The 26,525-nt window shown below is 42.3% G+C and overlaps 1 protein-coding gene across 1 annotated transcript in view; it reads left to right on the top strand.

Annotated features, from left to right (window-relative positions):
- ADGRL3 (adhesion G protein-coupled receptor L3) overlaps window positions 1–26,525 on the top strand; it is a 480,164-nt gene that overhangs the window by 324,518 nt on the left and 129,121 nt on the right. Inside the window, exon 7 of the mRNA XM_066317961.1 lies at window positions 22,873–22,953. Within this exon, the coding sequence (XP_066174058.1) occupies window positions 22,873–22,953 (81 nt within the window). The remainder of the gene's footprint in view (window positions 1–22,872; window positions 22,954–26,525) is intronic.

Here is a 26,525-nt window from a genome sequence, read left to right as displayed (position 1 = left end):
TGTGGCCTCCCTGCAGAACCACTAGTCTGGCTTGGGACAAGGTTATCCCGGATTTGTGTCTTTGCTACTGCATTTTTGAATTGAGCAGCCCTTATTCCTGTTCCCTACTGAAAATACCTCCACCACGGTAGCTCACGGGTCTGGATTGCTCTCCCCTCCTCGTCTGCCACTGATTGTGTTTGTTCTGGAAATGACTAGTGTAATATTTTTAGCAACACTTATTAAGACTCTTCTCCTAAAGTCTAGTTCAGTATTGCTAATTAACTTCTTCAATGCCACCAGCATTCTGCAGTGCTGCTGTGCCAGGTTTGCCTTTTTTTTTGTTTTGTTTTCCTTATTTTCTCTCTCTCTCTTTAACTGAGACAGCAGATATGGATGCCCTGCCATATTCTGCTTTAGAGTCCACTCGAGGGGAGGTGGTGGATGCCTTTCTTTCTGTCTTAATACTCAGGTTCAAGAAGAGCAAGGAGCTCTTTAGGAGTCAGCTACAAAATTACTGAACCTTTAAAGGAAGGCTTTAAAGAGCCTTCCCTTGACTTCAGGCAGTTGTGATGTCCTCAGCAGGTCCCCATCCATCAGATGTGGTAGCAAGTCAACTTTCCAGAGGTATATCAGCACTGATAAAAAGTACCCCAAGGCATGTATGAGGAATGGAAGGATCAGCATTATCCTCATAAATCCAGCTGAACTCTCGTGGTAGGGTTGGATTGGATCGATTACTGATAGGAGAGGAATTTAGGTTCAAGGGGCAAAAAAAATATTAGTAGCTAGTTTGAAGATCTCCATGCTCAGAGAGAAATGGGACCAGCCAGGAAGGGCTGTGAAATGCCTCTGAAAGGGGAACACAGATTCCAGGAAGAAAGAAGTATTAAGTACTTCAAAGCACTCCTTCTCATAGGGCATTTTCTTATTAGTAACTGCACAAATAATTCAAGTAAATCATGAGAGTTGAGTTGTGGAAAAATCAAGAATAAAAGTGGTGATTTCTGTCAGGTGAGTCTACCAGGTGTGCAAAAGTAAGGGTTGGTAAAATGAAAAACTTTCTGGGACAAAAAGCCAGAAGAGTTTCAGCTTAGGTTTTATTCAGCTAAATCCTCTGAAGCTGGTGGGAGTCTGGGCTAGAGGCTTCAGGAGTCTATCTGCAGTGGATTGCTGTTTGCCCTGGAAGGAATTCCATTGTGCCAGTGAGAATCTTTTTGACCTCCTGATTTGTGTCTGAAGCATCCAAAGAGAATATATAATTTGTAAGTTGGAACAAATGGTGAATATCCATGTGAATTTGAGTTGCAATATCTGCCTTACATTTTTATGTTGAAAAGGTTTTTTACGGGTGTGCTCATGTCTGCAGGGCAAAGCAGACAATAAAGGCTTAGGTGAACAAGACGTGTCCAAGAAAACAATGTCATGATTGTTCACTGTAACGGGATTTCTTGACTGTAAATAGGATTTTTGCTTGATTAAAATGTGCTGAGAGGAAACAGGACTTAAGGCGAGTTTCGCTGAAATACGGGATTCAGTTTGAAAAGGCTGGCACTGAAGAGGCAAACCGGCTGTTTCATGTTACGTAGCTCCTCGGGTCTGTTTTCACAAAGTACCACCTGCTTGAGACTCAAAAGGGAGGGGGGAAAAAAAGCACAGAAACATCAGAGCTGAAAAGTATAGAAGTTATACACTGGTCATGACAGAAGATGGGAAAATCAGCTGCCTTTATACCAGTTTGAGTTGGCTTACTGGTGTGCCATTCATGCTTCCCTCAAATAGCTGGAATAAATTAACACAACCACTGGAGAGATGAGGCATTAGGCAGCTCTGCAGTTCTTTTTCATCTGTTGATGTTTGGGACAGAGACAGGGGAAGGTCTGTCTAAGCTGCAGGCAGAGAGAAAAAGTAAAGGCAACATCAAGTATAGACATGCCAGCAGAGATGAAGTCCCTACCTCACTCCTGAGATCTTACCAACCTACCATGTGAAGAAAAGCTTTTGTGAGCCCCCATGTACTGGCCTTCAGTTGTTCAGTTGTTCCTCTGTATTAAATTATTCCCTCTGTCCAAGGTGTGCTTGGAGGATGCTGTGGCTCACTGAGGTTGATCAGCCTGGATTCATGTGATGCTTTGCACTCTTGTACTGCCAAATTAAGCAAACGACTGGTGATGTTAATGTGAGCACTGAGCCTCCAGGAGGAGGGAAATACTGAGGGAAAACTGCACGAAGAAGAAAAAAAAAATAAAAAGGGAAATTTTTTTTTGTTTTTTTTTTTTTTTTTAAGGAGGGATAATAAAAGATATTTGCTTGATAGGAACATATTGAGTACCTTGGTGGCATTGACAGCAGTGAACATTTCTGGCCTTCTCCTCCTAAGTGCTTGCTTTTCTCACTGGCCAGTAACTGCCAAGTATTTTCTTGGTGCAATATTGAGTGTGTTACAAGTTATTCACGAGAAATATCCTTGGAATGACTGGAACAGATTTTACTGATGAAAGCGTTGTGCTCTTCTCCGTGGCAAGCATCTGGCTGAGTGAAGGATGCCATCACCCAAAAAACTAAGCCAAGGTGGAGAGTACTCTGGCAAGTTTCTGGCTGATTTGTGCAGTTTAAGGTGAACATTCATCCACCATTCTCTTGGGAGAGGTGCCTGTGGCTGGTGCCTTGCTTGTAAATGTAAGCTCTCTTTGTGAGTAAATCAAGCCTCCTCCTGAGCCCAGTGGGGAGTAAATGAAGCTTTTGGGTAGCCTAAAACTGCATGGTCAGAACACAGTGTTGTGCAAGGCTGCTGTAACGTGTTTTTTTCATATAAATGAGTTCAAATTGACTCTGGTATGAGGAGTAGAACAGAGAATTAAATTAGATTAATAGATTTTTTAAGACCAGAAGGGACCATTAGCTCATTTAGTCTGACCTCTGTAATGCATTCGATTGGATTTCATCCGCTTCCCCTTCTGCTGAGCCTAATGACTTGACTTTAACTGAAGTGTACCTTCCAGAAAGGCACCCAGACAATCAGTGCCTCACTTCACTGAGTGCTTTTCTTGGTTGGATATTCTCTCCCTCAGTTAAGATGTAAAATAACATTCGCATTATAAATGTTTTGATTGTACCTATTTGAATCATACATAAAAAGGTAAAAATGTGTTTCTTGAGTTGTGCTCCTTGGACCTTGCTCAGACAGTGCTCTGGAAGTTGACTTCTGTGGGAGTTAATGGTAGGTCTGATTTTTTTATTTAATTTTTTAAAAAATCTTGGAAACTTGTTACTGCAGTAGGAAATTCCTGAATAGATCAAGAAAGCAAATAATTCACTAGCAATGAGAAAATTGCTTTCTGGGCACTAAAATCATGAAAGCTTTTACTTTCAGATGTGTACTTTATGATAAGTGCCACTAAATGTATGTGTAAACTCTGTTTTCTAAGTAAAAGAAATTACCAGTTTGCAGAGCTTGCAGACTGTTTTCTTAATGCCACTTCCTTTTTTATTTGAACCAGAATGCTAGGGAGTGACATTTAAACCTTGGAGTTTGTCATCAAGTTCTAATTTTCTTCTTGATGAGAACATCTGTCCATGGAAAAGGGCAAAAAGTTATTCCAGCAGTTTTTGCATAAGGTATTGAATGATTTAATTCCAAATGGGTGTTCTGATTGTTGGCTTGTCTGTTTTTCCCCCTTCTGTTTCCCATACTCTTTTCAAAGGAGCATACTGGGTAAAAAAAAAGATGATGTTGATGATGCAAGGAAGTTAACTGTAGAGGATATAAGAAGTAATTGAGTAATTAATTAATTGTGTTAAGAGTCTTCTTAACACTATTTTTTTTCATGGAAAAATATGCTGGCAAATTCTGGTGGAAAGAGGTTGTGATTTTCTTAATATTCCAGCATGAATTTCCTGCACTTAAAGGTCCCTTAATTCCAATTGGAATACTTGTTTTCCTGCAAACACCATGTTTTGTGATACTTTGGATGAACTTCACCTTCAGGCATTTCTTTGTGGTTAGTAAACACCTGAGAGAGGCTTTGTCAAGGCTGTGGCTTCATTAGATCGAGCAGTGTGAGGGTAGGGATGTATCCCCCTCTTTTCATTGGAGAGAGGAACCCTTAAAATGGGCGCGTATCAAGGAAGGCTAAGGAAGTCCTCCCTTTCCCTCCACAGCAGAATGTGTGACCAAAGTGGTCCTGTGCACGTTTGGAAGTCATTGCCACAATGTTCTTGGCAGAACAAACATCAGCTGTAACCAAAGAAAAATGATTGGAATAAGTCAAAATTGCTCCAAAATCTCTTTGGGAGATTTTTAGCTGGTATAAGGCAGTGCCAGAGGGAGCTTTGGGCTGTGGGCCCAAAACCTGATTTGTACATTGAACATGGCAAGCATCACCTTGCTGAACCATGGCCCCTACGTGTTTCATTAAATCTCCTCCTTGTGATGCCTTCTAGGGTAGGGGAAAGTGAAAAGGTTCCTTCTACAGTTGGTTAACACTTAGCAGTGAGGAATGTCTTGTCTTTAGTGAGAAAAGCCAGAGCTGTAAAAGCAGGTCCTCTCCAGGTGAAGCTCTTGTCACAGTGACCTGGCTGTCTTCTTCCTACTCCAATTTGAAAGCTGATTTTAATATGCCAAAAGAATAATCATAAAAAATATGACATGCATCAGTGCATTTCTCTAATTCATCTTCCCTGGAGACCTTTGGACTCTTTTCTGATCAGTAATATGTAAGGAAAGATGACTTTGAGGGAAGGAGGAGGGCTAAGGCAGCCTTTCTTTCCACTTGGAATCCACAGAAAACAAACTATTATTTTTGCCTGAAATTAGAAGAAAGGAGAGGTTATCAAGTTTTAGGAAATCTTTGAACTTGTGAGGCAGAGACTCTGGCCAGTCACTAAAGGTGATACTTCCCATTGCTGGCATGACTGATCAAAGTCACATCTTTGAGGCATTTAGTAAAAGTTTTTGCTTGTTTAGAAACCTGTACCTAAGTCCTTGAGTCATTTCCTGACATGGTGTCGATGCTGTCTCGTCCCTTCTCTATCTCTGTAAACTTCAGTTGTTGATTATAGAAATCTGCTTTACCTGTGCTGGGCTTGTCACTCTCTTACTGCAAGAGATTGATTATTGATTTTTTTTTTTTTTAAATTATTTTTTCTTATTATTGCATATTTAACAATAAATCTAAGTAATTTTCTATTCCCAGCTGAGTCTCCAAGGAATGCAACTGTTTCTCATTATAAAGGGGGGGAAGTAATTAAATTTTGATTATTTTTCCCTTTTGCCCAAATATCTTCACACAGTGCAAATTAAATAAAATTATTTAACCATGACAAGCACTTCTGCCAATTAATCCCTGAGAAGTGAAGCTGGAAAATGTATGCCACACGCAAGCAGGCAGTCACACACGGATGCCTGGAAAAAAGAAACCCAGAGGAGTCTAGGACAAGCATGAGTTAATCAGCCCAACAGAGCCATGAATGGGAGTTTAAGCAATGGTGACATCCCTACCAAAGCTGATATGAGCTCTTTGCAGCTTTTTTTTTTTTTTTTTTCCCCCTCTTCCTGATGCTCTGAAGAATCTTTCTCCCTTCTAGCTTAATTGCTAGAGATTAATTGAAGTTCAAGAGCTCAGTATTTCTAGTAGCCTTTATACTGGAATTTAAGATGGGTAATTTAACTTTGAATTGATTTTTTTTTCCTCTTCAATTTGAGCTTTTAGTATGTGCATATTTTTATCTTGGCTACACTTGGGTTTCCTGAATTACAGGCAAGCTTACCAAGAGATATTCATTAGACAAATGTGTTTATTAACAACATAAAAATTGTTGCACTGAATGCCTGAAAAATGGATCCCATTATTAAAAAAAGAAAATATTTGAGGCAATTCCAGAGCATGAAAGAAAAATAAATTGTCTTGTCTAACTGGATTTTTATATACCTAGTTTCATTACTTACTGAAAAATACCGGTGCTATTTGCATGGGCTTCAAGGTCAAGATTAGCCTGTTTCTGAATTTTAGCAGATCAAAAGCCCCACTTGAAGTCAGTGGCCATGTCCTCAGGAAGCATCTCTTCCCTAGAAAAACCTTGCCTCACTTTTATGGGGAGGTTCTGGGGCATCTGGAGGGCCTGACTGACTGAGGTGAGCTGCTGACTTGGTAAAAGCCATGCCTGTGCTTCTGAGGTGTTTATTTAGGCCTACTGGCTGTTCATCTTCTTGTATCTGAAATCAAACAGTGCGTGCAGACTTGTCTGGAGCTACTGCTGCAGGGAGCACTATTGACAGTAGCGCTGTGCACACCTCCGATGGATAGATAGATACTTGTGTGTTGATGAGGGGTATTTGAAAAAGTAGGGTTTTCATGCTAAGTACACATTTGTTCTCACTGAAGACAGGGATGCAGGAGGGTGTTTTCTCCTTGGATGAAGCTGTCCCAATCAATTCACGTGTTCTGATAGATCCAAACATTTGATAGGCTTCCCTGACTCAAGACATCAAGATACTATGCAGGCCTAATTAATTTGATTTTGCACATCACTCCAAATGCAGTACAGGGAATTGATATATTTCTATCCATTTATCTATTTTCTGTCTGATTGGATCCTCTTTTCTAGGCAAGACTACTTGGGCTTTGGCAGAGCAGTGAAGGTCCTTGGCTCTGTCAGACAGCATCAGCTGGCCAATACCAAGCTTAGCAGGAGAGGAAAAAGGCCTAGACTAGACCAAAGTGGGGCAGCAAGATTGTGAGGGAATGGAGAGGCTCCAGAATTAGGCAAGATTCCTATAGCTTCTAGTGAAGCAAAGTCTCGGACACAGTTACACTGTCTGGATTTGTTAGGCAGTAGTTTGCAGCCTCTGCTGTTTCCAAGTACAGACATGACTTTGAAGAGAAAAGAGCATCAGCCTGATGGAAATTGAGAGACAGATTTTCGTGGGCTGGAGAGGAGTCACCCAGGTGGCAAATAGGGTAGCAAATAGTTGAGGCGTTGCTGCTCTCATTCTCCTCCTTCTCTATTAAGGTTGAAGGTTTTTTATACCAGCCTGGAGATTAGATGTAGAAAACTGTACATTTCAACATAGCACATTTTAGTATTTTCCAGGGGAAAAAAAAACCTCCCAAAAACAGTTCTATGGAAATGAAAGATTTGATGGGCTTTGAGTCAATATTGTTTGAAAGTTACAATTCTTTATAAATTTCAGTCTTTTATTCCAGGTCATAATAAAAAATAGATCCTTGCACATCATAATTTCCTTTGGTGAACAGGCTTTTCTGACTTTTTTTTTCCTGGTGTGGACTGACAATATGGCCCCTCAGCCTTTCCAAGAATGTTGATTTGAGCTGTTTTTTGAATGTTTGTTTGAGCTGTTGACTTGATCCTTGTATCCTCGACTCATTGTATTTTTAGATAGAGCAGGAAAACCGTGGATTATCTACCTAGAGGGGATGTAACAAGGAATATTCTCTGCTTTCCTAGCTATCCCTGTAAGCTACAATCATGTCTGTTTCATACTCTGCCCTTTCCCATAGCTCATAACTTTCATCTGCTAGTGGGAAATTTTGGAAAAACCTGGGCAGTGCTTGCTGAACAGAACGAGTGTTTGCTGACCACTGGGTAATAAGATGAATCACACATCCTGCATTTTGCCTTGGGAGAAACAGGAGCAAGCGTGCCAAGCAAATTACTGGGTGATTTACTTATTTGCAATTCTGGGAGGGAGCCTTTATCTTCATAAATCTCACGTTAGGATACGTTTTGTAACTGTGCCCAGTGGTGATATATTTGTCTATATAAAACTCAGCGCCTTAGCTGTGCACAGGGAGCAGACCTCTGCGCTTCACCCTGGCTGCGTTTGATATCCAGAGTTAACTAGGATTGCCCAGTGTTTATTTATATGCCGAGATGAAGCTCTGTGTTTCATCTGTGTTGCTAGATGCACGGGCTGAGATTCAGCTCCTGGCTGGAATGGAGGGATTGGCATTTAGCAGGGAGTGCATCATGTGCCAGATTTTCTGATGGTTGGGTGCATCGTGCTAAGAACGAACCAGCGAAGGGAGCTGAAACACACGGGAAAATATCACATGCCAGGAGTAGGGAGATGACAGAGAGGTGACCAGTGGAGTTAACTGTCTGTTCAGCCTTTTTTGTGAGAGCTAAGCACAGAGGACTTTGGTTGAAAATCACCCTTGGAGCTTTCCAGGGTGTCTGTCTGAATAAGAGACAGGAATGGATCCAGGCCCTGCATCTTCCTGAGCTCAGCTGAATTTCTTTCTGAATTTTCTGCCATTCTTACTTGCTTCTAAGAGCTTGCTTTTCCACTTCGTATTGTGGGGTCCTCCTCCTCCAACGTCATTCTCATCTGAGTGCTTGGATGCTCGCTGTTATCCAGTCATCTAAGTCGTCTTCAGACAGTCAGAATATTTTCTCATTTCATTGCACCCCACAGTAAGGTTATCACCTGCTGTTCTCTGTGCATGTTAGTGCTGCATTCATACTATTTTAAATTAAATTCTGGATCTTTGGTCAGAACTAGATGTGGACCAGAGCACAAAGGTTTTGCTGTTATCAAAGTTTGTCTACACAATCACTGTCAGCAGCCTATCCTTTGGTTAAACATACTGATCAGTTCTGATGTTTCCAATGCATTAATTTCTCTCCGACAGTTTCCCTAGCTAAAATTTGACCAGCAGGACTGCTGACTTAAAATGACCCAAAGTTCTTCATCTTGGAGACCCCCTATTCAATGAAATTTTGGTAGATGATCATTGACTTGGGGAGATTATAACAGAATTATTAAGTTTTCCTTTGTCCTGTGCCCTTTGAAAATGTAAGATGCATCAGTTCACTGAAAAATTTTATATTAGTTCAGAAAGGCTTCTGATCACAAATGGGCTAAACTTAATAAACAGGCTTGAAGACCTTTGCTGGTTTCTAGTGGGCAGAGGGTAGCACCAGGTGTCTGCTTGGCTACCTTTCTGCCCAGCTGCCCCTAGTAAAAGAGTCCACCAACAGCTTGAGAGAGGAAGCAAACATAGAAGATGGGTGCTGCTAGTGGCCCATCGCTGTGTTGCAAATCTCTGTGAAGCGTCAGGTTTTGCCTCCCTGCACCATGGCTTCTTCCCAGCTGAATGCAGTTCACTACTATTTATATCACAGTCCTGTCTGAGGCTGGAGAGGGCTGGCTCCACAGCTCACATGGACAAGTGCAGACCTGCTGAAGGCAGCAAAGTTGCAGCCACTTGCACCACCAAAGGAATTGGTCTTTTGTCTTGTCATCTCTGCAGCCGCAGGGCGTGCTGCTCCTTGCTTGCTTAATTGCCAGTTCAATCAAAACCTGACTCGCTGTTTCAAATATGATTTCTCCCACTGAACACCTCAAGCTGTCTCAGCAGCTCTGTGTGTGTGTCCTGTGCGTGCCATGAGCTGCTAAAATGTGTGCCTCAGGTTCATGGTGCCGTGAATCCGAGCACACTGCAGCTGCCCGGGTGCTGTGGCTGTGCAGTGATGTTCCCATGCCCAGCTCATCACTAACCTCCTTGAGAGGTCATCCCAGCAGCTTATCCCACAGGAGCACTCATCTGCTCCAGTGCCAAGTCCAGCAGCCTTGACTTGCTTACCAGAGCACTGGCAGTTTGGGTTCTGAGACTGTGTTCTGCTTTCATTACCTAAATGCCCTCCTGGATACACAAATTTTCCCAAAGACAGCTCTACTGTATAACTTCAGGGCTAGTGACTGCATTGCTGAACTCAGGGATGGATTATCCAGAGTCTCTGTGTTTGCAGGATTTTCAGTTCCATTGAAAACTATAAACGTCATCATGCATTTTTGAGTGGAAAGAGAAGTATTAAAGTATAGGTCCTGAAGACTTTGAGGCACAGCAAAGAAAAGCCTAAATCTGTAATATTTATTATTTCTTGTGGGTTTTATTTTCCTTTGGTTTAAAAGTCCTAGGATGTAATTTCAGAATTTAGGGGTGCTGCTCCTGACTTGTACATGCTTGAGATTGAATGTGAAATGTCTTACCAGCACTGACTTCTGAGAAGTATCATTCCAAACACCTGAAAAATGAGGCTTTTTCACATGTTTTTTTTCCTAAGCTGTCCTGGGTGCTCTAAGCTTGTTCCAGTCATTTGTAACCTTTGTAATCAGTTTGGGTGGGGTACCTGGGGACAACCTGCAGCCCTGCTCATCCATCTTATGAAGCAGAAAGTGAAGGTATTTGCTCTCAATCCACAGCACAGATACTTTGCTGTCCTCCACTTTTTCTTTCTTCTTTTGTTCCCATGCCTTAATGAAAATCTTTTGGTGTTTTCTAAACCTCTGCTTATCCTGAGCAGAAAGCCACCTTTGTGTCAAATAACAGGCAGTTTCCAATCTGGCTTCTCATCTTTATAAAACTAATTGGAGATATTTTGTGTGGTGTCTTGCAAAGGGAAAGCTTTCAGAGGACTTGCTCACTGACCATAGGGATACAGGATTGGATGCCAAGGTCTCCAACCTGCTGTGAAGGTGTTCTTGTCCTTTTTGTGGATGCATCAGGGTATGGCTCCCTTTTTTCCCCTGCTCAGGGACCTTTTTCCTGCCTCTGTTCCTCCCCTCTGTCCATCTTTGCTCCTGTTTGATTTGCCTGGAAATAACAGCAGCGTGACTCCTCAAATCCAGTAACTTGAGAAGGAAGCCCCTAATCTCTAATTAGGACATCCCTGGAGGGAAAGCACAATGAAAGCTTGAACTCCTGCACAAAGAAGTCACCTGTGCCAAGGAGGTTTAACACACTTTGAAATGTTAGACTGGCACAGGGAGCAGCACACCTTCCTCAGTGGCATTCCCCTCCATTCACAGGGGCTGTGGAAGGGAAGCGAAATTTTGGCTGAGGCTTGCCCAGTATTCAGCTGGCTTGCTTGAGGACTTACAGCTAGATTTAAAAAGCTGAATTCATATTGGTCTGAAGGTGTCACTGTCATGGGGGGGTCACAAGTTTTTCTGTCTTTATTTCTTTTCTTTAACCAGATTATGCTGCATAAGAATCCCTGTGCAGTGAGTGGGCTTGTTTGTAATGCAAGTTATTGAAAGGAAAATATTCTTTTATCAGATACTTGTGTACACACAGTCCTTGCTGTAGTGGTCACCAAGCCATCTGACCAATGTTACTTGAAACTATCATGTGAATCACAGCTGGAATGGCTGATATTACTGAGACTGCATTCAATCCCAGGGTGCCAACCCAGAAATCATAGCTCACTCTGAGTGTCCCCAAAGCCACTGAATGCTATTAGATACACCCTGCAAAAGAAGGATTAAACAGAGTTGCTCTACCCTTTCTCTGATCCAAGATAAAAAAAAACAAAAACAAAAACAAAAACAAAAACAAAAAAAAAAAAAAAAAAAAAAAAAAAACAAACAACCCACCAAAAAAAAAACCACCATGTGTCCATCCTGGGCTCCTAAACAATGAGGTGGTCATTACTGGGGCTCGTTGTGAAGCTAATTCTGTACAAGCTAGAATCCCACATAGGTCAGATACCTAATCAGAAATGTAAGTGTTCTCCCTTTCTTGCTTAGATCATAAGAGGATGAAGCAAGAGCTTCATGTCCCTGATAGAGGCCAGGTTGTCCAGATAATTGAAGCTTGAATTTGTCAGCTCTTCAGTCAAGAGGTTATTTCAGAAACCTAAATGCAAAGTTAAGGGTTAGCCTGTTAGAGGAAGTTTAGCTTGAAGCGATGATCAGGGCTAGTGTATATGAATATGTAAATCTGTACGTTCATTAGAGCAACTAAAGGGTTGTATAAAGGGAAGAAAAATATTTCTCTTGCCTTGACATATTGAGTGATTGTGTTGCAGAGGTGATGGAATGTATGACTAAGGACAATCTGAATATTGTCTGTTGTAAAGGAAAATACTCTAAACTAAAGCTGTCTATTAAGTTTATAGCAGCGTATTTTACTGCAGAGAACAGGAGCCTGAAGCAGAACAAGCTGAAAGAGTTTTCAGCTGGGCTGAAACACACAACCTTTTGGGTGTACTTTTCAGACTCTGTGGTCTCATTTTCAGTCATGCTGTATGCTCCCTGTAGTCTTCTGGGGGGTCTGACAGGCACATCAGAGGCGAAGTAGTGAAACAGCCTCTTCCCCTGCACGTGTGCAGCTAGATCCTTGGGATCAGGAAATTTGGCAGTGCCTCAGGAGCCTTGCCCCAGTGCTGGCAGGCAGAGCAGTGCCCCAGCAGCCCTGTCTGCTGCCCTTGCGGAGGGCAGACATCCAGCATGATTCATACACGGCGAAGGCGGCTCGGGAGAGGACTAATTTGTATTATTCAAGGAGTACCAATCAGGATCTTATTGTTCTAGGCAGTGTGCAAACTTATAATCCAAACTGTCATCCAGAGGCCTACGGAAACATCATGGGAACTAAGATAACAATGATCCTGAGATATGCTTGAACGACCTTCTGGAATATAGGTCCCAAATACAGAGTATCTGATGCTAAAAAATTATATTGGACTTTGTAGGAAACATCTGGTCTGTAGCTGTTTGCTGTATGAACCTGTATTCTCTGCAGTTATTCAGAAGTCTGTGAGCTAGTGCAGTTTCTGACTTATGGCAAACTTCTCACTCCCTGGCCATGAGCAAATAAATAAGTATAGAATGACAACATGAAGGGAACAGATAGGAAAATCTTCTGTGTCATTCCTGATTTTTTTGAGCAATGAAAAGGGACACAATAAAGTTTATAAAATCCATAATTGACTTCCCCAGAAGTAAAACTCATAAGCTATAGACTTCAAATCTCTTTGAATCTATAAACCAGCAATTCTGCTTCACAAGTCTTAAAAAAAATGGCCACATTGAGCATAGGTTTCCTCAGGTGGGTAAACAGGAAAAATAAACATCACAATGTTTTGATACTTAGCTCGAAAAACTGGAGAAAGACCCTATAAGCACAACAGCAGTCACCAAATTTTATATGTAACTGTGTTATATGCAAAGGTGAAAAGAGTGCAAAAACAACAAAGCACCAAATTGTCTTTGCAAAGCACTTTTGGGCTGCTTGGCATTGCTTCACTTTAGAGGACTGGAGAGTTCCATCAGCCAAGGTGATGGAAAGAGCTGCTGTCTTACTGACTGTGACAGGAGCATGCTTAATCTTTGCTATAAAGTGGCAAGGGTGCTCCCAGGATTTGGCCATCAGAAATTGTATTCAGAATTTTCACTGATGCAGAAAGGTTGCAGATATATTCACGGCTAGGGACAAAGTTTAAAAATGCTTTGCTTTTTATTTTCTTTGGACTAAAGAAGGGGAGGACGATTCCTAATGATTCTTTAAAAAAAACAAACAGTCCAGTAAAGCTTTCTTGGATGGTTGATCCAGCAGTTTGCCTGCTACTGGCATTGGAGATAAACTCAGGCCTATAAGCTCAGCTTCCTATACTGTCTGTGTCTGCACCCAAGCTGTATTGACTCTGTCCTCAGTGGCAGTCAGAAGTCCATATGCAGGTACTATATGTGGAGTAGGGAAACTGTTGTGTTCAGATCCTAGATCTGTGTGCAGTGGGGAGATGAAAGAGACTTCTGAGACCTTCCTCTTCCTCTCACAGGTTTCTCCGTCCAGCTAGGTTAATGACGAACAGTGCAGCAAAAGTAGACAATCTCCCCTCTTCTCCCCTCTTTCCCTGACATTGAACTGAAAACATGGATTCTTAGGAGGCTTTTGATTGAGAGAGAAAACATGAAAACAGAGAGGAAGTCTGTCAGAGTTGGATCAATTTGCCCAAACAGCTCAGTTTTTCAGCTGACAGCATTTTAGCACTCAGAGGGGAGTTGTCAAAATCTCTCTACAGGCAGTCATGTCCTTCATGCTGAGAAATACCTTATATTATCTCAAAAGAGAAGAAAGAAGAAAAGGAAAAAAAAAAAAAAAGACAAGATGGCTTAGATTCCTGTTCTTTTAGTTCACAGAGAAAATACGCACTTTTGTTCCATTTCTTCATCAAGTCATGTCGTGTTAATCTTGTTTGCTGCTTGATCACTCACTTTGAGATGGAGTCTGTCCCCTCCTGCAGTGTCCCCTGCACCGCAGCTGAGGCTGGCCAGCCGGCAGGAATGCAGAGCCAGGCAGGCAGCGCTGTCTCAGGGCTCCTGATGCAGATCAGAAGAAGTGATTAAAGCAGTTAGGGTGCACTGACCCACTCAGAAAACAGATTACTCATCTCTTTGCACTTCCCTAATGAAAGCAGTTGATAAAAATACCTGTAATGAAGAAGATGCTTTAATGCTTTATTGTCTGACAGCTCTTTCTGAGCTGCAGTCACAGCCAGGAAGAGTCACAGAAACGCATGGGAGATAAGATTCAAGGTTTACATGGTGTGTTGGCCAGATAGCAATGGAAGATGGAGCTGATTAAGCTGGACAGGAGGAGGCAGGTTGGGAATCAGGGAATTAGGCCTATGATGAAATGGGGGCTCACAGCAGAAGTACAGGCAGTACTGGGGCACTATGGTGTGGGAATGGAGATCAGGCTACACATGCAGAGATATAAAGGTTGGAAAATAAAGACAAAATTGGAGGGGACATCTGCTGTAGGCTATCACAAATGAAGGCAGGCAAGAGTGACAAATTCTTGGACCACATCACGCAGTATCTGCAACCACGAGACACTTCAATTACCGTCTCCAGGCTGGTGACTCACAGATCTACCTGTCTGCTCTGGACGTGTTTCCTACCTCATAATCCAGCATCTCAGCTGATTTCTCTGACAACCCCCCTGGATGCTTTGCCACTGAAATTTAAGCTCAGCATAGCAAGAGCTAGTGCCTGATTTCTTGTTCTCCCCCACCCCTCCCCTTTCTGCATGAACAAGAGTGGCATAAGTAAGAGAATGACAGGGCTGTGTCCTGAGCTCTGCCTGTGAGGAGCTGTGTGCTGTAACGCATTTGGCTTTCATTAAACCCCTTGACCTGGAGCTGCTCTCTAAATTATGCTGGCAGGTGAATTTAAAGCTGTCTGAAACGCAGAGAAGAAAGGTTGCAATTGGTGGGAGTCTCCCTGGGGCAAGGAGAGAGTCTGGTGTGGGGGTGGAGGGGTCGTCCAGATACAATGCCACCACTGTTCCCAGGTGTGGCTTTATGTTACGGTTAAACTGATAGCTGTCCCCATCCCACCCTTGGCTCTTCTGTTCTTGCCCTTTCCTTTGCTTCAGATCTGGCACTGCTGCCACAGCAGCCTGAATTGGTTCTGCTCGTTGAGCCAGTGCAAAACTAGTAATTACTGTTTTCAGTGGGGCATTTTCCATCAGATCAGCTCTACCTCGCTCTGTGCTTGCATTAATTGCCAGATCTGCTCCAAGAGAGGGGATGGGAATGCCTGGCTATGTCACAGGGGAGAGGAGACTGCTGTGAAATGGTTCAGCTCTAACAGCCTTGGTTAAGAACTGCACTCAGCTAAAAGAGATGGGGAGAAAAGAAATAGTCAGCAGTATTCTTTCCCTCCATAGAAAGGGAAAACTAAACCAAAATCTTCTGATGATGATATTTGCTGCTCAGCATCTGATAGTGTGAGGTGGACAGCTCCTAGGAGATACCTTTCAGAGCAGTATAAGGAATGATTTTGCCGGAGATAGACTGAATGGCTTTTGCTGGGTTTTCCCTAAACTTCTCCATCCCAAGGGTTTTCAGACATACCTGTGGCAGAACAGGGTGGGCTTGACCCACTAAAGAGGTTGGAAACATCCTGTTTGACTTTTGGGAAAAAAGTAAGGACAGCAGGAGCTGGCAGAGAGCTCTTCATATCAGATTCAGTCTCTGAGTGGTGGCCAAAAATACCTCACTGGGTTTTGCTGTATTTGCCATTGCTAAGCCCGCTCTGGGTGGTTTGTGACCAATACTTGTCATCTGCTCCAGGGCTCTGAGGACTGCATTGCTCCAAATCCCTCTGTTTGCTCTGCACCAAAATCCTTCTCCTCCTCTCTCACGTTTTCCAGTACAGGTGACTGATAAATCGGATTTCATAGTGTAGTGAGCACAACTGGGAGGGGAGGAAAAATTCAACGTGTCGTGTTTCTTTAGCCTGCTGGGCAAGCCTTTGGGGAGACTAGCTCAAAAAATGTGCAGCCCTGGAGGTCAGGTCTCTGCTTTGGGCACTGGGGAAAGCTGCCTGGATGCAGCCTTCCTGCATGTGCTGCCATATGGCAGGGGGCAGGGAAGACAGGAGATCTTTATCAGTTTAATTATCGTGGCACGTGTGAAATATTTCTCAGGTTTTTTAGTTCTTCTTCTTTCCCAGCCTTGTACCACAGCGTAGATTTTGGGATGTGCACTGCATGATCACTGGAGCCAAGGTGCTGCTTAATCAAATGCTTCAAGTCCTTAACAGAAGGATGAGGTTCATCTAAAGACACAAACTATGATGATGAAAATGAGGAATCTTGGTGTGGCTGGAAGCTCATTCACTTCTGACTTCAGCTGGAACATGAGTTTCTGAGTCCTAAATACTCCCTGGAAAATACACATCTGCCACTAATGAAAAGCTTCCAGTTGTTTTACCTGCTCAGTTTTGAATCCATTCCCTTGGCATTATTATTGTGTTTATTTTCTTCTGTATCTCAAACCTACCCATAGCCCTGTCAGGTAGTGGCTGACACATGAAGGACAGCTTGGTAATCAAAATGGGTCATTTTGGTTTTCTTCCTCTCATGGTTTGGGCTGTTTGTTATAACAAATTAAAAACAGGGATAGTACTACCTCAGAAAAGTCTAGACCAACCTCTGCTCAGGCAGGTGCGCTGCCAGATGCTGCTTTTGGACTTGAATATACTCTAAAACACGAGATGCGTGTGCGACAGGGACTTACCCAAACATCCTCCCCGTTTACCCCTTTCCCTGCATTCTTAACTGAACTTTCTTCCTCGCATCCAAAGTCTTTGCATTTGGCAGCTGCCTTGACTGAGCCTGCAGTTTGCTTTAGTGCTGGGAAACTGCCGTAGCCCATTGAGGCTGCTGGTGTTGGTGCCCTCTGTCTCCAGCACTGTTTCCAGCAGGCAGACATGACCGGGAGCCAGCTGTCCCTCATGGAAGCCACACTGCAGGTACCCTACTTTTTCCTGCTGCAGCGGTTTTAAGCTTGAGATATGAAATATCCCGGTATGAAATGCAAGATGCAAAATGGCAAGAGAGCAGGGATAATGTAGTCAGAGGGTTCCTCTTGGAAAAGAGGGTTTTCTGGTATTCAGAAGCATCCACAGCTTTGAAGGAAGGACAGGGAAATGACTGTGGGAGCGAGGGAAGAAGAGGGAGTGCGTGAGTTGCTGCTACCCTAAGGAGTTAAAAGAACACTGAGAGATGAAAGAGAGATGTACAGATGAAAGAGAGAGATTCCATAAAAGGCCATGAATAAATGAGGCAGTGGACAGAATCCGTGCTAACTCTGACGTGTCTGAGGAAGAGAATGGCTTTATAAAAGCTTTATTTAAAAAGAAAGCTTTTAATGCAAAATGGAAAAGGGTGGGCAGTGAGGGAATGGTGTTTTATAAAGATAGTCATTGATGAAAGGCAGAAAAAAAGACTGCCAGGAGAAGTCTGAATATATGCAGAGTAATAGGTCTGAATTAAATTTGTTTAATGGAATGTCAAAAGAGTTTGTTAACAAGCCCACCAGCTTTTTAATTTCTCTTTTCATATGTTTTTATATATGCCTACATATTATGGGATTTAAAAAGACTCATGAGGGGAGAAAAAAAGGACAAGGAAAAAAATTAACTAGTTTTGAAAATTAAAGAGGATGAGAGTAATGATCCTAGAAGCTGCCCTCCAACAAAGTGAATGTAGGCTTTTGCTAGATAATAAACTGGATTTTTTTAAAAAATCCTGTTAACGTTTACGGAATTACATAAATGTGCCCAGAAAGTAATGTTGTATTTTATAGATCAGATCATCACAGACAAACTGGACTGCTCTTAAAAATTGCTTTTTTTTCTATTACATGGGGAAAAAAAAGCCAGAGCATGTAAAGAATATTTTATCTGTAGAGATACTAGTACAATTGTCATCATGTTTTTGAAGACTTTTTCTCAGAATATGTATTTTGCATACCCAGAATGTGTCCATCCAATTGTTATTGGAAAAAAAGAAAAAAAAAAGGAAAAATATGTGAAGAACTGAAATCAAAGGCTCAGGAATGCATGTGTGGTTTCATGGGTATTAACTAATTAATGATGTAAGCAAATGGACTAACAGGTGAGGGATTAAATCCATGGAGGTGCCTGCATTCAGAGGTGCAGGCAAGAAGGGGTGTAGGAGAGGCAGTACCTGGGAACATGGGTCATCGGAGATACCAGCACAAAATTAAATTAAATCCTCTGCATGAAATGCTGACTAGGTTGTCTAAAAAGGATCTTGGGAACCGGTGAACCTGTGGAAGACAAAAGAATGCTAAAAGAGGCTGGGAAATGGGTGGAAATCTGAGTAATCTGACATGACAGAAAAAAAATGTGTTGCAGTGATCACCTCTGGGTAAGGACAGCAAAGAAAGGGGACTCTCATCCCTTTAGAACAAAGAATTTGAAGCATGTTTGTTTAAAAATACATATCTCCAGATGGCTTCTCGTTGCTGCTGCTGGATCTGAGTCAGGTGTGGGGCAGAACTGCAGTTCAGGTGCACAACTGTCCGTACCCACCATGGGCACTGAGCAAAGGGGCAGCAGGGAAAAGGGAGAGCAATCCATTCAGTGACTTCATGGGTCTCCAGGGCTTTAGGAGACAGGTCATCAAATGTTTTAAAAAGCCTCATTTAGACTGGTAAATGTTGATGGTGTTTTTCCTTTGCTGTTGGAGGTTTGAATCTTTTGGTCTTATGTGTTCTATGCAGGTTTACTCTTTGACAGTGCACTGGAATATCTCAGATGGAAAATGAGCAGGGGCCAGGCAGAAAAGTTTCCCACCTGCACATATGAAAATAGACATTGTACTTTAGAAAAATCAAATGTCACCAGCACTGGAAATTTGGCCCAGGATCAGGAGGAAGGCCTGCCCTCTCAGGTGCTGCAAACAGTAGGCATGCTTCCAAAAAGGATCAGGAGGAAGTGGTTTTAGGAGATTCACAGATGAGACTTCTTTGTTGCTGCTTTTCTTGGTTATTCCATGCATTTGCAGATTTTTTTCTGTAGTTTTATATCATTGTATCTGTAGATCACTAAATCACTTAGGGGCAGATTTTGAAGATGTGTGGATGTTTATTTTCTGTCTGTGAGCATCCAGATCCCTTTTTTAAAAAAAAAACAGTAAAAAAAAATCCCTTAGGCCAAGCTATTATGTTTCCTTCAGTCTTCACAAAACATTATCTTTGTTCTTCTAAGTTATTGGCTTTTTAAAATGCATTGTATCTCTCATGTGGCAGACCTGAAAATAATGGCCAGTCAAGCACTTTTTCTAATTCACAAACATCTTTCTCATTTCCTCTACCTAAGGACGGCATCTCAGCAGATAGACTTTCAAGGTCATATCCATACTGTGGCTCCCAAAATTGTTTCTACCAAACATGAGGAGGTTTTTTTTTCACAATACCACAGCCTATGCAGGTGGCTATGAAGACTGCTGGTTTGTGGCTACCTGTGCCACACCTGCTGTTTGTCTCACCTGAGATGGTTTTGATATTTAGGCAGCGTTGGCCAGATCTGCATCCCTGTGTTCTGATGTGAAAAAAGCAGGTGAGGGATGATCCACAGCTTCTTCCAGCCCTCACAGGGAGCCATGAGCACAGGCCTCTCCAGGCAAGAGGGATAAACACAACCTGAGCTGGTAGGTACAAAACTGGCAACTTCATCAAACATTACTTTGATGATTACATTTGATTGCTGTTTACTTTTTTACCTGGGAGCCGGCTGCTGAAGGAGCAGATGGTTAGAGGCAGGGTGGGATGGGAGAAGGACATCCAAGCTGTGCCAACACCAGGCACTCTCAACTCCCCATCAGCAGCAGAGACATCTTGACCTTTGGTATTTTGTCAGAAGTCTTCTTCCTTTTTTCCTGCACCGCTGTCAGCTCAGACTCCATGTGCAGAGAAAACAGCTGAAGGATTGGAGAGACAGTGTTGGAGTGTTGGAGTGTTTCTGCCTTTTATTTTTTTTTAAAGGGTCTCACATCCATCTCTTAAAAGTGATTTTTCTACAGCAGCTGGAACTGAAGAGAGGGAGATAGGAGTCCCTCATTTCTAGGGCTGGGGCTTGCAAGTAAGCATCTGAAACTGCAAAACTCATTCCACAGGCACTGGGAGTTGGCCTCACTTGGGAAAGCTCGTTCTGTCAGTCTTTGAGATCAACTTGAGCTGTACCAGTGCTATTAGTCTCAAAAGCTTTCATAGGTCCATGGGGTAAAATTTGGGTTTTTAACTGAGTGGGTGGCAGCATTTTTAATGCCATTGAAGTCAAGAAGGCCATGTGCTTGTGTACCAGTCCCATTGCCAGGCCTTGGTTCAGTCACCTCCGCTTGCCTCAACTGTCTCAAAGGTCACCTCTGACAATAATAGCAAAACCAAAGCAAAAATGTGATTCTATTGATGGAGAAAGTAACAGTGGAGACCTTTTGTTTCTCCAGTGTGAACACTCTGATGAGTCTGAAGAACAAGTGAGCTGGCATTCATACCCTGAAAATGAATCACAACAACTGTTTGCATTGCTTGTTTTGGAGAAGGAATATTAAAACTCAACGTTTGATTTATTAGCATTGTGAGAAGTGTGCAGTCTAACAGAAGTCTGGTTTTTTAGTAGTAGTATGTTGTAGTAGTAACAGAAGTTTGATTTTTTTTTTTAAGTACTGTGTTTTGCATCAGCAACAAATAGATAAAAGCTTTCTGCAACTTGTTTCATTTATCACTAGAGAGCATTTGATGCCACTGCTTCCTCAATATAAAGTAAAAGCCTTAATAAAGCATTAATAAGCTTCCATAGTTATTACTGAATTGTAGTGAATGTCTTAAACTCACAGATTTTTTTTTAGTCTTTTGTATAGTGTGAGTGTATCTTCTTTACTCCAGCCTAGCCCTATAAGTCTCCAGAATCAGTCTTTTTTTGTTTGTTTGTTTGCTCCCAGGAAGACCAGGTGATTAAAAAAAACCAACCAAACAAAATAAACCAAACCCCATGTGTCAGCAGTGTGCCCAAAGCAAGTCCAGCAAAGGACCATAATGATGATAAAGGGATTGGAGCTGTGAGTATCCAGTCTGGACTAGATCATCCAGGGAATCTTACTGATGGTATAAGTACATGATGACAGGGAATAAAGAAGATGGAGCCAGGCTCTTCTTACAGGCAGATAGTGGAAAAGCTTTTCCATTTTTTTTTCCCTGTGAGGGTGGCAAAGCACTGGTACAGAATGCCCAGAGAGATTGTGGAGTCTCCATCCTTAGAGATATTGGAAATCAGATTGGACACTTGCTATGGGCTCTTGCTGCCCTTGAGCTGGGCTAGGTGATTTCCAGAGTTTCCTGCCAGGCTCAGCTATTTTACATTTCAGTGATGTCTTTGATGCAGCAAATGGGGAGACTGTTCTGTGGTTCTAAGGGCACTGATCATCCTGCACACTGAGCAGCTCGGAGTGAGAGCAGACCGTCTGCTTGTTTCCACTGCAGAGCCGAGCAGCTATTAAATGATGACTTTTGCTCACTAATGACATCAAATGGGTTTTTAACATGTACAGGAGAAGAGGAAAGCAGAGGAACTTGTTATTTGCTATGGGTTTGCCTCAAGCAGGTTTCCCATGTTAAAGCACATAAAAGTAAATACAGAATTTATGATGTGTTGGTAGATTTTAAACTTGAATTATGTCCAGTTGTTGTAATGGCTAATAATGCAAATTATCTGAGTCATCCTCAGCGTAACGCAGTAAATATAACCTGCACATTCAGACACGCTTCTTTTTTTTTTTTTTTTCCCTTTCCATTAATATTTTATCTCCCTGAAGAGATGTTTTCAACATATTATGTGCACCAGCATACTGTGCTTGTGGTATTCCTGGATGTCATTACAAAGAAGCCTGAAGACTGTACTGCTGCTCCTCTGCCTGTGACGCTAGGTTGGAAATTGCTTGAAGCAACAACAGCAAGTGTCAACAGGGAGCTGTATTAATTATTTGGAATGTGTCTCTTAAGAGGAATCAACTGCTTTTATTGCAGAACGAATATTACTTGAAATGGGAAGGTTACTCTAACTGTTATCATAATCTATGTGTCATTAACTTTCCATGTTTAGAAGAAGAGATTAACAACCCTGTAAATTGGTACAGTAAATAGATGAATTATAAAAAAAGGCTTTTATTATAAATAGAAGTTTCTTGATATAGTTACCTCCAAATTGCTGGGGAAGGATTGAGTCTTTAGCAACTGAGAAAATGCATGATGGTGTTGGGAATCAAAAGATCTTCTACTCATGTGAAAACAATTCTGAGCTCTGAAAAATGATGTGTGTCTCCTGCAGGTGGGACAAACAGGTGGGATTGTGCTTCCTACCATGCTTCCTTCAAAAATGACTGTGACATAGGAGTGCTTGTTTCCCTCTTAAAGTGACATTAACAGATTGAATGAGCTTGTGTGAAATTGGGTTTTCTTGCATAGCATATATATATATATATAGAGAGAGAGAGAGAGAAAGCAAGAGAACATGGTGTAAAGCAGACGGAGTAGTGGTAAAGCAGGTGTAACTAAAGTTCACTAGAGTACCCATGTCTGCAAGGAAGAAGTGAGAGATGGAAGTGGTTTCAGCTTGTCACAAGGTGCCTCCACAAAATGGAAATTCTTTGTGAAAAACACCGAGAACAAATACTTGCGAACCTGTTTTTAATCCAAATGCTGTGTATTTGACTATAGCCCTGATAGATCTCTGTGGGAAACAGCAGAACTAAACCACTTATTTGTCCACAGGGCAGGCTCACCACGGGCAGGTTTCCTACATTGCCCCACCGATCCACCTGGATTCGGATCTGGAGAGACCGTCATCCAAGGGTGAGTCAGTGGGACAGTCTCCATTCACTCGCATTCCAAACCAGCCACAGGCATGGGTGGACATCCCTCACTGGCTCACTGAGCCTCCATGGCCAAGCTGTCACCCTCCATCCGAGGACACTCTGGGGAGGAACTTAATTCCTGTAGGAGAGACATATGTGAGATGACAGTGTCCCATGTGTTCCATTACATTGCTTTGAACATCCCATCACTTCACATGGTGGTTTGCTCTTCAGTACATTTCCTAAACCTACAGGGACAGGTACACCTTAGGTCCTGCCCTGTGTCTTGCACTTTCTCTTCCTAATGGCAGTGCAAAGGCACGGAGAGCTGACGGCAAAATGCAAAAGGGCAGATTTCAGCTGCCCCTCAGGTGAGTAAAAGGTACAGAGCAGGTTGTGCAGTGGTTCAAGCCTGGATTCAGTCTGCATTGCTGTTGCTTGGAGGGTTTTTTTCTAAACTTGATGAGGAGTTGTTCATTATAGAGGATGACTCAAATTTTAGGTGGGATGATTGCTCTGGGGAGTGATGCTAGTAACTGGTATGTACAGAGTAAGTCCAGGATAGCCCTGCTAAGACAAGTGCCTGTCTTGAATGCTGCAAATAAAGCAGTATGAATGCAAGCCCTTGATTTCTCTGCCCCATTTGGAGGATCGTTCTCTAGTGCTGAGCCCCCAGTGTTTGTCCCTGAGGCCTGGGGAAATGAGTTTGTTCTCAAAGCAAGCATATGTGGTGGTGCAGACTTCTCCCTTTGCTCCTTTCGGTTAAGCTGGTCAACATTCAGGTATGATATTGAAGTAAATAGCTTGTTCTTCTTGGAATAGATAATTACAAAGCGAAAATCATGCAGGAGTATGAAGGGATTTCTTGGTCAACTCTGCAAGTCTATATGAACATCAAACCCAGGGAATTTTGTGGGAGAAGGGGAGGAAGAGGACAGCAAAAGTGTAATAGCATGGTGATATTCTGTACCTTAGGTTTGGGTTTTGTCCCTTTTTCCCCACTCTTCAAAGGGTGCTACAGTGGCAGAAAGAATTCCAAATTGACCTGTGTGGTGATTGTCACCATTCTGCCAAGGCACTGTGAGGCTGTTGATGTGTGTTTGTGTCTGCACATGTTTCTATAACTGCTCTCAGCTGAAAAATGCAAGGTGGAGCCATGTGCTGGGTGGTGTGAGGATGCCAGATTCACAGTGCTCTCTCCACATCTGGTCTAGCAATGTGTACAGTCTCCTGGCAGTCCACAGCCTCCATTCAGCTTTAAGTGAACTATGCTGGGATTTGACACGTGCATTTGAGATCGTCAGCTTCTTCTAAGTAATTTGAAAACCTCCAGTACCGTGGTAAAATTTACTACCTTGCTTTTATAGCAGAGCACTCTAGTGAGGCAGAGACAGTTATGACTTGCAGGACCTTCTTGCTCTAGTCTGTCATTGAGGTGATGAATCAGAGCTTACTTAGAATAGGTCAATGTAAATCCTTCCCTTGGCATCTGAACAGACTACAGAAGATTGAAGGATGCTGAATAGCAGCAGAGAACCTGTGTCTTGCTTTCTCCAAGCTGAAAGAGCTAAGGACTTACAAAACTCTTCAGTGATCTGCCATTCATGAGGGCAGAGCTACCTCAGCAAGATAAATGGCAGTGCCACCAGGAGCAGGGCAAAGTGGGTCAGGCAGAACAGTTGCAGTGCTTGCAGAGAGGGTAAAATAGAGTTTATCCAACATGAACTGCTACACTGACAGCTTTCACCAGGGCCTCCACCCCCCTAGCTGAGAGACCTTCAAGGAGGAGCTGCTCATGGTGGAAGGACTAGCATTACTGCTGCTGTCTGCTGGTAAAAGGACTTGAATCCTCTTGTGTAACTTAATAGGAGGGGGCGAGAGAGAAAGCTAGCTCTGGAGGCATCAATCTATTAGCTGGAGACTAGGGGCTGTTAAAGACGTAGAAATTGGTACTGTCTCCAGGGTGAAGAGCAAGGCTTTCCTCTGGCCCTGGGATGTGGTTTGTGTAGCTCTTCTGCCTCATTTCTAGCCTCAGCATCCAAAATCCATTGGAGTATTGTAATAATGTTTTTCCCTAAGTATATTAGGCTTTTGATTCCTTTTTGTTTGTCTGCTTTTTCTGACACCTTAGGATATGCTTGGATCGTGTTCCAAGCTTTATCCTGTAAGCACAAGAGCTGTTTTAAACCAAGGAGTCAAAAACACTTGTCCTTAAGCTTGTGTTCCTCCACATTTCTTACAGCTGGATCTCTAAAACCAGAGCAGCATTATGACAGTCAGCATAAACCACGAATGCTTCTGGCTACTCTTTTGATGCTCTTCATTTCCCTTCCATGCTTCCCCTTGCACTAAGCTGAACACCAGGTGCAGGCCAATCTTGCACTTAGAGTGGCAAAAAGAAGCAGCCACCATACAGTTTTAATTGTAATAAATGGAAGTAGAACCTGGGTAGGAGGCTTTAAGAGAAGCATCTTTCCTTCCTGTATTATCGAAAAAAGATACAGCTTTAGTGCTCCTGTGGGTCTATGCAGTTGGCAATTCTCAGCTGACAGATTTATTTGTAACTGCCTCTTCCTTCTCCTTTTTAAAGATTTTATCACTGGTGACATTTACACACATTGTTTATGCATGCAGGGGATTTTTACCTGCCTTTCAGAGTCCTGACGCTGGTGGTGAATAGAGTATAAACTGCAGTAGTTTACTAGTACATTAGTGTCACTGTGCATTACAGGGTAATTACTCTGAGCCACTGCTCTGTGCAGCCACCCAGTAATGACACTGTACATCACTGAATAGAAATGAAGCCTTGAATCAGCATTTTTCATCAAGACACTTCCTAGTCCCCACCCACTTTTTGATTTGAGGCTATTGTAAAATTAGTTCCATATATGAAGCACTGTTAGCTACTATTTTTACACCTCCTTTCAATCCAACTACATGATTTTTATGCATGTGTTTACACCTTCTTTGTACAGAATAATTCCAGGCATAGCTGAGACTTCAGGCTGTGATATCATAGACTGAAGATTAAACCTGTGTTTAAAAATGGATCACTGGTTACTGACAATAGCAAGGAGTTTCATAGATGAGAATGACACTGATACTCTGGCTTAGAAAGGGATTTTATAGAATTATCCTATATAGCAATAAATTAAATCAAACGTTTATATTCAAATTCTGCCAGGTACTAAAACACTGTAAAGAGGTGAATTAAACGCACCAAATGTGTGCACTAAAACTATTTATAAAGCTGTGTAGAAGCAGATTTTAACATATATGTGGAATCATCTAAAACTTGAAATGTATGCCTGGCATTTAAAGCTAGGCAGCCTGAGAAACTCTCCTGCCCTGTTGAGCTGATGTTTTGCAAAGGTTTCCTCCTAAGTTGAAGTCCAAATAGTAGTTATTTTGGAGATTGTTATGTTTAAAGTCAGTATATTTCCTAAACATTACCTGATAAGCAAAACTCTGAACTGGTCCCCAGTTCCAGAAATAAATAGCAAATAAGGGATGCACAGGAAGCTCTTACCCTTCTGTGCAGATTTCTCTAGCCAGGAAGGTTGTTGTGGC

Source organism: Sylvia atricapilla, chromosome 4, assembly GCF_009819655.1.
Source record: "Sylvia atricapilla isolate bSylAtr1 chromosome 4, bSylAtr1.pri, whole genome shotgun sequence".
Lineage (NCBI taxonomy): Eukaryota > Metazoa > Chordata > Aves > Passeriformes > Sylviidae > Sylvia > Sylvia atricapilla.
The sequence above is the reverse complement of the archived record's forward strand: the minus strand, read 5'-3'. Positions and strand labels throughout refer to the sequence as shown.